The 13931-nt window shown below is 32.2% G+C and overlaps 1 protein-coding gene across 1 annotated transcript; it reads right to left on the bottom strand.

The window, feature by feature from the left end:
- Positions 1-4759: 4759 nt before the first annotated feature.
- On the bottom strand, positions 4760-8666 carry LOC142615813 (G-type lectin S-receptor-like serine/threonine-protein kinase At1g67520). Its single transcript, XM_075788657.1, has 7 exons — positions 7340-8666; positions 6538-6645; positions 6179-6378; positions 5881-6091; positions 5519-5756; positions 5240-5390; positions 4760-5161 (listed from the first exon to the last, which is right to left on the bottom strand). The coding sequence occupies exons 1-7, from the start codon at positions 8550-8552 to the stop codon at positions 4856-4858; spliced, it is 2427 nt and encodes an 808-aa protein (XP_075644772.1). The 5' UTR covers positions 8553-8666; the 3' UTR covers positions 4760-4855.
- Between the last annotated feature and the right edge of the window lie 5265 nt (positions 8667-13931).

The raw sequence follows: 13931 nt of genomic DNA, 5'->3' as shown, positions 1-13931 counted from the left end.
TTTTTTTTTCTTTTTTTTTTTCTTAAATGGTTTTGATCTAAGTTTTGGGTATTTACTTTCTAAAAAAAATGGAATTTCCCTTTTCCTAAAATAAGATGTTTTTAATCTTAAACTTCTATTATTCTAAAACCCCTTTTTAAATTAAGTTTTCTACCTTAAAAGATTATATAAACCATAGATTTTACCTGAAAACCCTCTTCTTCTTTTTTCTTCTTTTTTTTTCTTTTAGAAAACCATGGAAACCATTTTCTTGAAGCCAAATTCTTTTCTTAAATAACTTTGGTTCCAACATAGGGTTCTAAATTTTTTTTTCTTAAACATGAGTTTGTTCTTCCTTTGTTTTGAATTCCCTTTACAAATGGTTTTCAATCTTAGACCATGTTTTTATGAAAGCACTTTTCAAAAGCAAACCATTTTTCCTAAAGGGTCTAAGATTTTATTTTTGGGTATGTTCTTTCTAAAAGGTTGGAGATATCCCTTTCTCTTTCTAAAAAAATAAAAATCCTAAAAAGGTTTTAAATCTTAAAAGTTTTGTGTCTTTAAAGTTTTGTTCATAAAAGTTCTTCTACTTTCCAAAATACCTCTCCTTAAAATTTGCACACTTTTTTTTCTTTTCCTTTTTTCCCATCAAAGAAAACCTTTTTTCAAGTAAAACCAAGAGAAGTGCTTTTGGGTCATTCTCCAACAAAGCTTTGCAAACCCTTTTCCCAAAAATCATGAGGTTTTCCCAAGGGAAAAACACTTATCTTTTCAAAAGAAAATTAAGGGTTTCTTTTTATGTGCATTGTTTTGAATCTTTTGAATTTTACATTTTTGTTGTTGAGGTTTGTGTGTATGATTCACTTCCATTGAATCAATCGATTCATATCAAACTGATATATCCCCCCACCCCTTTGCACTAATTATTTTGAGTTTATTGTGTTTATGGTTGAGAATGAAACTTGGAGAATAAAATGGACCTAAATGCAAAAAGATGACATCCTTCCTCTCCTCTATTTTTTTATGTTGTGAAATGTGCATATTCACATGATAAATATGTAGTAAATATATTATTTACATGTATACATTTAAATCCTTGCAAATTTGTAATATAGTTTTCACATGAGATATATATATATATATATATATATATATATATATATATATATTATATAAAATATATACAAGCAAGAGCATGTGAATATATTGACATGCTCTTGCCTGTATATATGTCTTTGCAATAAATATTCATATGACACCTTATAAATACATGAAATACTAACATGAAATGTATATATATTTGTTTGTACCAAACCTTTTCAAAAATAGAAATGCCTAGTATTTAATTTTTTTTCCTAAAATGTGTATGTTGTAGTAAAATTAAAATGAAGTACTATCTTTTGGATAAGCGATATGGGGTGTCTAGCACCTTCCTTACTCATAACCGAACTACTAAGTCCAAAATCTTTGGTTCGAGACATTGGTTTACCTTAATTAATCTAACAACCTTTGAATTTTTTTTAGTTAATTAGGTAAAAAAAATTAGACAAATAGAAAGACTAATCACACCTAATGAAAAACTAATAGTTGGTGGCAACTCCTAAAAATAAAAATAAGAAAAAAGACTTAAATACACATCTAACCCTAGAAACACATGCATACACAAGTCACGTTGCCAAAGCACCCAAAATATGACAACTCCAGGGGAAAATCATCCTCCCGAGGGCATCCACCCATCTTCTCTACACTTCTCCTTCACTAAACCACTACCATCGGTAGTGATTGTTCTAGGAGAAAATAGGGTTTTGCCCCTTTCAGTAAAAACAAGTAGCAAAATGACCCTGTTTTGAAACACGATTTTCTAAAAATCGAGTTTCAATGAAAAACTCGATTTAATGAAAATCGAGTTACTTGCAAAATGTTACATGGAACTTGAGTTTCATGTAAATTGTTTTTAAAATTTTTTTTTGCCTATAACTCGATTTTCTAAAAATCGAGTTTTTCATTGAAACTCGATTTTTAGAAAATTGAGTTTAAAACAAGGGCATGTGCCTAAATTGTTTTAGAACAGGGGCATTTTGCTACTTGTTTTTGCTGAAAGAGTCAAAACCCCATTTTGGCCGATTGTTCTAATAGCATTAACTGAAGAGTCCTCAAAGAGACCTCTACCCTCAATTGTTCCAATTTTTAAAGATGAAATTCTATTTTTTTTTTGAAAAATTTATTGTTAATTTCTCTACCAGATCTAAGCAACATGATTAAGGGATGTACATGTGATTATGAATATGAGTTTTGATTTGGTGAATTATATGATGAATAACTAAGGGTATTTTTTAAAAAAATTTGGCCATTATTTGAGGTTTTTCTATAGTCAACATTTAGGGGATTTGGGTCTCTAACATGTTGACGTAGAAAAATCCATTCTTTTGTTTTCCATTGAGTGTATTTGGGTAGTCAATTTGAGATTTTAGTTAGCTTATTGTTTTGGTTGATGCTGTAATAAAAATTAACTTTTCTAAAATATTGTTAAAAGGGAGATTAAGAAAAATGATTGTACATTTTTAGACCCCCTAAAACAACCAGACTAACCTAGTTATTTAGCCAAGTTATTAACTTAGGTAAATTATGCAGATCTAGGTTAACACATATAAATCATATCATATAAAGCAACGAAAATATAAAGAACACAATGATATGATAACCCAGGAAAACCACACGGTAAAAAATCTGGGGAGGATTTAACCTAGCTATCCTCAAGGTAAAACTGAATCCACTATGAAAGAATTGAAGTTTACACAATAGCGACTTAGACCACTAACATCTTATTGCTACCTCGAGTAAGAAACTTACTACCACGACCACATGACAGCTCCGAGTCCACGGACTACTTCTTTATTGGATTCCCAGCAAGCACAAGCACTCCCGCTTGTATATCTTTAAGCTCTTAAATCTTCAACTGAAACGATCATCAAGTTCTTGACATAGTCTTAATCCTTGATAACCCTAAGTATGTGTAAAGGCAAATACCTCTAGATCTCACAGAAGATTCACACACACAGCATCATCAACTTCTAAAATCGTGGCTAAGGTTTTCCCTTTTATACCTAGGACAAAACATAAAACCTTACACGTAAAACAGGCTTGGACTCAGTTGGAAAATTCTATAGATTAACAATCTGCACGACTTTTGATCGATTGACTCTAATTCTCGATCGATCGAGCTAGGCAGAATTGCACAGTAAATTCTGCAGCAACTCGATTCAAACTTTACATAAAAAACACATACTTTGAGCAGTTTAAACTAGACTAAAACATTTTGATCATGATTTGACAACATTACAAATTAGAGTTCTAATACATTTAAACTTAAAAGGCTTAGAACCTAACAATGATGAAGACATTGAAAGGCTTCCAATAAAAAAAATTAGAGTTTTTATTTTGTAAATGATTTCATTGTAATTATGTATGTCAAAAAGATTTACATATGGGGTTAAAAACTTTGAAAATGAGTAAGAGAAATTTTACATAACGGTCACTTTTACCGATCTATTGAAAACACTTTCAAAAGACTGAAATTCTTAATAATCTAAGAAATATTGGGAATTTGGGAAAAACTATTTTACGGCCCAGTCTTAGTAATATAATTTCATTGTTTAATTGTGTAAGCAACGATTTTCATTTTAATGAGATTGATTTAAATTGGGTTTTATAAAATTGAGGATAAATTTTGAATGAAGTTTGTGGTTACCTTATCTTGTTATTGATTTTAGAAAAATAATCAATACTTACATATGAGCATTTTAAGATTAAACGTGTTTTGAAACATTTTCAAGGTTTTCTTAAAATGAATTATGTATGTGCATTATTTTTTCTACTTGATGATTTGTGGTTTTAAAATGACAAATGATCATTTGAAAATTTTTGGCTAAAATACCATGTTGCTGGTCCCTACATTTTAGAGTCATTGTCAATTTGACCTTTATTATTTACAACTTTAGTCTACTTAGTTCGTACATTTTGGTAATAGTTAAATTGGACATTGTTATTTTTAACTTATATTCAACTTTGTCCCTATTATTTTCAATTTGCACTTATTTTGGATCCAAATCTAGGTTTGCTTTAGTTGCTGAGTTGATATGTATTTACCATAGTAGGATATTGGTAAGTTTGATTTGTGTTTTTGTGTTTTTTGGTAGTCAAGAAAATGCAAGAAAAGTTGTGATTTGACTGCAGTAACCAAATTGACTATAAGTTAGAAATAAAATAGGCCAAATTCCTATAAATAAATAAATTAAAAAAAAAAAAAAACATTCACCAAATCAATGGCTACCAAATATAGAGATCAAATTGACAACAATCCACAAATGTAAAGGCAGAACTAATATTTTTCCTCAATCTTTTTAAAGAAAACAAATTTTAAGAATAATAAACAAAAAAATTCTCAACAACGAATTGAATTATTGCATGAATTTGTGGTGGGGACTTTGGACAGTGCTCCTTAGGTGGGTTCATGATTGGACAAATAAAATTCTCTTCCTTATCTAGAAAATTTTGCACTTAACAAGCGGGCAATTGTTGATTATGAAATGATCATAACAAAGAATATGGTGGCGCATGATAGAGCGCTTACTTGCTTCTCAGTACTAAATCAGATTATATTTAAAAGATGTTTGTAATGGTCAATGGTCATAATCTGACTATAGTTTTGCAGCAAATGAAAGGGAAACTATGTTATAAACAAAATTGTAATAATTTACATATAAGTATGTATAGCAGTAAATATCTAAGTGAAAACATTCAATTCTTGGGATGTAATAATCACGTTAAACCAACATTAACATACTCAAGCGTATGAAGTGATACTAAAAACATGCCTCTATCTTGGAACCATATTAGAAATTGACGCCCAATTTATCGAATTACATTCTGATTCTTTGTCATATATATGTGCCTCAATTGCTTGTCTTGCAAGAGAAAATGCAGGTTTCTTAGGAGACGGCAATGACAAATTGTCATTTGTCAACATAGCTAAGACATCTGACATTGCTGGCCGATCAATTGCACTATCTTCAACGCATAGGAGACCAACATGAACGCAACGAAGCATCTGATCCATATATGAATCATCAAGTGCTGGGTCCATTAGATCCAGGGCAGCACCTTCATTCCATAACTCCCATGCCTGAAACAAGATTATACATAATCAGAAATACACATTAAATATCATAGAATCATCCAAGTTCATAGTTGTTTGACATACATATCCCACTAGATTGAACAAGTGCTCCGTCTTGAAAAAACTGTTGTTCTTCCTTCCACTCAAGATCTCGAGCATAAGAACTCCAAAACTATAAACATCAGATTTTATAGAGAAAACTCCCTCCATAGCATACTCAGGAGACATGTATCCACTGCATCAAATTAGAAAAAAAAAAAAAGTTTTAAGTTTATAACTTCATTAATCATGTGGTAGCAATAGTGTTTAACATTCAAAATGAAACAAATTTAGTAATGTATGTTATATAATTAATTTACTTACTATGTCCCGACAACCCTTTTAGTATTCGCTTCCAATTCATTTTGTTGAAAGATTCTTGCCATACCAAAATCAGAGATTTTAGGGTTCATATTTTCATCAAGGAGTATATTACTCGCTTTCAAGTCTCTATGAATTACTCTCAATCTTGAGTATTTATGGAGGTAAAGCAATCCCTGAGCAACTCCTTCAATTATACCAAAACGTTTTTGCCAATCTAGTAGCTTGCTCTTGTTTGCATCTGTTGAATATAAAAGTTAAATATGATTAATAATCTACTTTCAGCAAACTTACATAGATAAATATATAAATTTGTTGACGAAATCAAATGAAGTGTTAAAATAAAAGAAGAATGTTTTTCAAACCAAATAAAAATGAGTCTAAGCTTTTGTTCGGCATGTATTCGTAGATTAACATCCTCTCTTCTCCGTGTATGCAAAAACCCAAAAGCTTAACAAGATTCATGTGTTGAAGTTTAGATATGAGTATTAACTCATTCTTGAACTCAAGTATTCCTTGTCCTGAATTTCTCGATAGTCTCTTTATGGCTATTTTTTGCCCCGTCAACATTTCTCCCTGATATTTTGATCAAATAAGGTTTAGGCTAAGGTAAGACATAAATTAATTGAAACTTATATCTTTTGTATGTTATTTAGAGCTTACCATATAAACTTCTCCAAAGCCCCCTTCTCCAAGCTTGTTTTGCAGTGCGAAGTTGTTTGTGGCTGTCATGACGTATGCAAAATTAAATACACTTAAATCATGCCTCTTCTTCCCATCATTTGGAATCTGATTGACAATAGGAGATTGATCCAAACTCACTAAATCAAGTAATTCATTTTCATCTTTTGTGACATTATTCCCTGTCGTAATTTACAAAAAAATAATAATAATAAAAAAAATTATCAGTATTTCCATTAAACCAAAGAGAGAGAGAGAGAGAGAGAGAGAGAGAGAGAGAGCAACAAATATTCAAGTTGCTAAATTTGAACTAACAAGTTCATTCTTCATGTAATCTATACCTCTGGGTACAACTTTTCTCCTTCTCTGAATATAACACACTATGCTGAAAAATATTACAAGCAAAGCAGCGACGATAACAGTGCCAATCCATATCCACTTCTTTGCTCCTACATTTGATCATAAGTAGCTGTATTAAACTATTAATAGTCATCATATGAGATTTATTTATCTATTCTTATTCTTTTTTGTTTAAAATTGTATATTGCATATCAAAATTAATAGTCAGAAGTGAGATTTTCATGACCCAAAAAAAAAAAAAACTGTAAAGATTGTGTAAGAGCCACTTGTAGAGGGGTAATAAGTTTGGTGCACCTTGAGACGCCTAATTAGCTCAAGAGATGCAAGTGGGTCTAATCCTTAAAAGTTCAATAACATTTAAAAAATCAGGCCTTGGTACAAATGTGAGCCGTCAAGACTAGAACATTAACCCATATGAAGCTTCACATGTAACCCATACATAAAGTCAGATAGATGCATGCCATCAAATCCACACAGCCAGCCAGAGAGACGGAGTGAATTAAAAAAAGAAAATTTATGTTCACACTTTAACTACTTTGGTTGTAAATTTACAATCTTACTTTAGCTGCGTGGAAAAAGTTTTTAGATATATCAACCCTGATGTCAGTGGTTTTGTACATATATAGAGTAATAATGCAATTTGAGGGACTTTACGCCCTTTAATGCTAATGCTCTAAAGCTGTAATAATGATTTTCACAAACTGCCCGTTTGCAATTTGATGAATTGAAGGTCAACAATGTTCATAGCACCCAAAAAAAAAAAACTGGCAAGTTAAAACTAACCTTTGTGGGAAGGACTTGATGATAGAAGGTAAAGAGATACAAAATCACTAGCGTGGTCGGATTGGACCGCCATCTCTCCTGTCCAAAATCGGCATCCAGTTTCATTAGCAAACTGAGAAGTAAAAGCCACACAGCTACAGTTGCTCCAGCAAATAGCTTTACAGTCACTGATACCGAGACTATAGTTATTGTGCGACAAACTATCTCCGGTTACATAGTACCTAGTTGTGAGATCAAATTTATCACCACGTTCCCTACACACTGGCTGCTCCCAACCTTGACATCCTCCATCAGTATCATAGCTATAGCAATTATCAGCTCTGCCAATATCAGGTCCTCTCAAATCCTTAAATTGCCCCAAAAAAGTGATAATCCATTCAGACATCAACACCCTATGATTTTTGTTACTGAAAGAGAAATATTCTTCATCCTCGTTTGAAACAACTTTGAAATCATACATAGATGTTATATCTGGTGAAATGTTGTCAAATTGGTTGTTTCTCAAGACCCCACTTTTCCAATGAACCACCCCTCTTTGCTTAATGACCAATTCAAGTCCCTTGGGGTCCCATTCAAGACTGAAAGCTCCATAATCTGGAATATCTGTAGTTAACCATGATGTGAGTGCCCAAGTTTGGCCAGTTTTGTGATTGACCCCTAGCTTCATTTCGGGCAAAAGGGTGTCCATAAGATAATCAAAACTTTGCCATAACACACTTTTGGTAGACCCATCAAAGTTAACTTCTTTCAACACAAAATTGCCATTATCATACAAAGTAGCAACAGTGTTATTAGTACCAGAGGAGCATAAGATTATAGGACTCTCACCTTGGCGTACAATCTTCAATGTTCCATTGTTGTCCAAGGTAAGCGAACCCGTTTTGTCTTTGACAAAAGGACGACCACGATTGCCAAACCATACATAAAGATTGAAAGGACTCTTTGGATCGGCCATGTCTGATATTCCAACATAGCTGTCGTTAGAAATGATGTCGATCCTCCTAAAGAACCCCAAAGCGAAAGTCCCTTTTTGAGATACAAGGTAACTCGTGGAATTGAGTGTGTCACCAGGTTTGAGCGTGTCACCAATTGATGACAGGTTGCCAGATGTCACGTATACCCAGTCTGCAACATGAGGTGTCCACAAGGATGAGAAGAAGAGCAAGAAAACCAATGTGAGAAGGTGTACAAGTACAATGTTGGTGGTAGCCATGGTTGAGCACTGAAATTTGCTCACTTGGCAATTACTTGAATTAAATTCATTCACGGTTCAGCATTTAATGGAATAATATAATCGATTGCTGAAGTCCAAGTCTTGGGGAGTATTGTATGAACGTGTGAGATATTCATCCTTGTGACCCAATTGGGTGGGTAGCCTAAAAGATAGAGAGGTGGGTGGGCCAGTGTAGCTTGAGTTAGTGGAGTAAATATTGCTAATGTCAAAGTCGTTGGGACTTGTCATGTTCTGTGAGATATACACCAAGTGACTCAACTTGCACTAGAGTATGCATTTATCTTAGACTTCGAATCAATAAAATACTATAAAAGTAAGTTCTCATTAATTTACGATGTTAACATAGAGAAGATAATAAATTATATGTGGGTTTGACTCAATCTGTCCGGGTTTCAACGGTTTTACATTGGATTGGGTTGCTAAAAGTATAATTATAATGCCTAATTGTGCCTCAATTTTGTTGCTTCCTTCCTACAATTTCTCCAAACAATTGTGGGTGCTTCAAGGCTCATTCAAGGAAGTGAATAATTCAATCAAATTTAAAATATAAAAAACTGTAGTATTTGTGGAAAAAGTGGGTCAATCAGAAAGATTTATTTTCTTCGCAAAATTATTAGATAATCAATTAAATTAGTATGATATTAATTGATTAATTATCTAAGAAAAGATATTAATTTATTAAATAAAAGGAGAGACTTCTATGAAGAAAAAAAGACTTTACACTATGTTTGAAAATTTATGAACCAGCGACATAAAACAGAACTGAATATAAATATTTTATTTATCTATTTGAGTATTTATAAACGAAATAAAAGAATATTTAAATCTGCTAGTATAAAATAAATTGACATTTTTATGTTCAATTCATTAAAATAATGAATTTTTTCTTATTTTTGGAATAAACATTTAGCCACGAATAGAATAGGTTAGTCATTGCGATTTTTAATTTTCAACTCATTCTCAAAAAAATTCAAATAATGAAATAGATAAATTTTTATTTACTAATTTTCATTACATTCTTTTTCATTCGTTATTATGTTCTACGTTCTTAAACGGACTCTTAATTATGATACCAATTACATGCGTTTTTTTCTTCTTTCCTAAATTGCTTCATGTGGCGAACTACAAGCGATACCATTAGTATTTTGACTTTGAATTATGTGTCAAACTTCAATTCCAAGAAATTTTGGATTTTTCAATTTAGCATGATGTTTTAAAAATTCCTTCTTTTTTACCCTCTTTGTTGTGTGAACAACAATTATTGATCATGTGGCAGATCGTTTATCTCTTATATGTATATACTTTTTTAATAATGCTGACATGGTATATATATAAGCTATAAGGTCACGTACAAAATAAGAACATATAGGTTTCCAAAAAAAAAAAAAAACATATAGAGCTGCATTGCAAAGACAATAAGAACCATGTCAAGAACTAAAAAAACCATGCTTAGAGCGTTGAAGTTCAATTAGTATCTGCTTATGTATCTAATAAAGATGTTCAAGATTCAATCTTTTTCTTTTTTTCTTAATATTATGTTAAAATGTGTGATGTGTCCATTTTGTGAGACTAGCATGTGGCTCATTTGTCAAGTTAACAACGTGAGGACGCGTATCACACCAGCAATTTTCTTTGACTAGGGTGCGAAAGCAAAGTAAACGCAATATTGAGACATTTTTAGATCTTCACCGTCTATATCAATACAATTTATAGCTTAAAGACAAATTGGAATATAACGTATTAACTAGAAACCAAAATTATATTTTGACAACAAGAAAAGTGTTGCAGGCATTTAGAATTGACAGGAGATAGAAAAATTCCATCCATTAATTTTTTGGACATCTTAATTTTACGCATCATTATGTTAATCAATTCTAAATTTTATTCTATATCTAATCATTTTGTTGGGTTTTTTAGACTCAAATTGTATATTATGCAACAAATTATATCAATTGAGTCCAATTGAGACATCTAACCTTTGAGTCAAAAAAAATTCCAATTAAGACAAATAATCAAATAAGTTTAGGCAATTAAAATAATATGAGCATGCATATGTTGTCACCAATCCCAGAGCAAACAATCACAATAAATATAAGATGGTGATATAGTGACTAAGTGGAAAACCCAAAGAAAATTATTCCAAATCTTTTCCAAAAAGCAATTCATACTAATCAAGCAAAAAAATTTACAATCTAAGCAAAATTGTTATTTAGACTTTACAATCTTAGTAGATCAACTTACACAAAAAACCTTCTACTGTTTCAGAACCTCTAAATTATTTATCTGGATATTTCACTGATGACATACCTGAATGTCACAAACAAAACCTCTAATCAACTCCAAGATTCTGTTAAAGATTTGCTTCACAACAGTAGCACTAGGATAACATTATAACTTTAGCTTTGCATAAAAAATCTTGAAAAATAACATCTTCATATTAACTTCTAGCTAGAACTCCAATATTGTGGTGATATCAAGAGATTAATGTCTTCTCACTCTATTAGGCACAACAATAGCACGTGCACGCACGCACACATGTACACACTCTCTCTCTCTCTCTCATTTTGGTTGGCCCTAACATATTCTTACACAGTTACACGAGTAGGCCAGAAATTCCAAGCGAGCAGTCAAGAAAACGGGCTTGATATTATTATAATTATCAAGTTTTATATTTTGAAAAAAGAAAACTATTATTTTATTTTATTTTATTTTCTTGGGCATTGTACACGCATGACTTATTAAAAAAAAAATTGAATGACTTTTATGTGTTCCTTTCTCCAAATTCTAAATTACAATTTGAGGAAAATTTGGATATAATTCCTTAGGTACACTACATTAATTCTCCAATCAAATTTAAACATTTTGCTACATTGATTAGTGAAATACAAATAGAGTAATGCCACATACACAAATATTACTATTTGTGGCAAGAATAATTAAATTAAATACAATTACATGTTTGAATTTAATTGAAAATCCTAATGAATTGCTCTTAACTAATTGCACTTAAGTTTTATCCTAACATTATTTATTAATTTAGTACAACCCTCATCGAATTTTATATATACACATACATAGAACCCATGATTGCAGAGCAGAAGCGCACAAGAAAAAGGAATCAATTATATTTGGAATTTTGTTTATCCACTGACTCCAATTTTGGCCATCATCCATGTAAATGGTCGGCCACGAATTTGGAGCAAGATTCAAATTCAATACTGAAATACTGTACAAGAAGTAGCCTTCGAATCTTGGGGAGACTCTAATCTCTGACTGTACTTTACTCCACTAGAGGAGCCATGGAATGGAATCATTGTCAAAACAGCCTACCAATTACGCAAGTGTTGAAAGATGGCTCATGATCATATGAGTTCACACGGCGGTGGCGCTTATTTTCCAAAAATTCAAAGGTTCTAGAATGGGAATAATAACTAAGGCAGCTCACATGTTGGCCAAGTGGTATAAAAATAATATATTATTGAGTCAGAAATAGAATAGGTCTTCAATTCTAAGTCTAATCATTAGCCTATTTTGTAATACAAATGCGCTGTTTAGTGGTACTATAGTATTTCCTATTTAGGGGAGAAAAAAGAAAGTATTTAGAAATCCATGAAAATAGGAATTGTTGAAAGGACAAAACTTAGGTATAGTACCTTAGGTAATATTTCTTAGGTTCCTCTCTTCAGATTTAACTACGTGGCTATTTAATTAAAAAATACATTTTCAACCCATGAGAAAAAATCCACATGGCAAAATCTTAATAAGGGAACCTAAAGAATAACACCTAAGTCTTGCCCTTATTGGAATACATTGTATTGATTGCAACAGATGTATGTGTTAGTGTGTTTTGACACATTCCTAAGTGTCGGGCTATCCATGGATTGCATTTTCTGCTTCTTCTTAAAATCAAAACTTAATTCATATTAATGTTGAAAGCTCAGATTTATGTTAAAAACACAAAAGCTGTTCAGACCCCAAATTAAAAAATTATGGCTTAGTTGATTTTACTCTAACTTAAACTAAGTGCGGAATAAAGTAAGTGCGAGTGAACAAAGAATAAAACTATTCTAAGCCATATTCATCAAATCACAGTGGTAAAATAAAAGCTAAAAGAGTAGGGAAGAGAAATGCAAGTACAAGATTACACGCCGATGTGTTATTGAAGAGGAAACTAAAGAACTCGTCAAAAAACCTTTCCACCGCCTTCCAAACGGTAAATCAATCCACTAGACAATAAGTTGGGATACACGAATAGTAAGAGACCCTCCAAGCCTAATCTACCCAATGCACCTAAGCCCTCCAAGCCCCTATTCCAACAAGGCTTCTCAGAACCGCGTCTTGTTTAACTTTTCGGATCTTGCAATACGGCCGATTGCATTCACCAAGCCTCACCAGCTTCTTTTGTCAAATTCCTAAAGTTTCCCAATCTCCAAAACACTCTCTACACTCTAAAAGGTGTGAGCTGTGTTTGGGTACAAATCTCCTTTCAAGGTATGACAATGGGAAAGGAAAGGAGAAGATGTTAGAATGATTTCTCACTAAGGATGAGTAGCTCTCTCTCTAAAAAATGAGTGTGTGTGTTGTAGAAAACCTATCTAGGTTTTTCTCTCTGAATGGCCTCTTATACTTATGTGAGTAATAATGATATATATAGTATGGGTGAAGGGTAAGAAAGTCACACTTAAAAATCCTCTAGGCAGAACGTTTCGCGAGTAATTCACGGGAAGACTCTTTCGCGGCTAGCATGACTCTTCAACTTCTAGCATGTGCTTTTCAAGTGGCTCTTTCGCGGGTTAGCTTCTCGCGAGCTTCTCACGAAATCCACTTGTTCTTTAATGCTCGATTCTTCACCAACTTAATCCTAAATCATACAATAAAATCCCAAAAAATACAAGGAACAAAATAAAGCAACAAAAAAAAAACACTTTTTGTCATGGAATAAAGCCAACATAAAACATAGTTGTAAATCATAACTTTAAAATCTCTCCATTTGACTATCCCGTGACAAAACACCCTATAACAAACTCTAGGCTTAAACGTGAGTTTGGAAATAATGGCAAAACTCACTCACACCTAAATCTAAAACCGGTGATAAACTTGGAACATATGTACCTATAACCTGAAACACTTGCACAAAATGCATTAGACCCTCAAGGTAAATCAAGTGATAAAAGGACAAGTATAATGTAACAAGTAAATTGTGATCAAGTAAACATGATGTGAAACATGTGAGCAACTTGATCATACACCAAAACAACTAAATAAAAATGACTACAATGATCACATAGCAAAGCAAATGATCATTTGAACATGTAACTAATAAAGCATAATAGCATAAGGATGTATGCATGTCCAACA

Source organism: Castanea sativa, chromosome 11 (assembly GCF_040712315.1).
Source record: "Castanea sativa cultivar Marrone di Chiusa Pesio chromosome 11, ASM4071231v1".
Lineage (NCBI taxonomy): Eukaryota > Viridiplantae > Streptophyta > Magnoliopsida > Fagales > Fagaceae > Castanea > Castanea sativa.
This window is presented reverse-complemented; position numbering and strand designations above follow the sequence as displayed.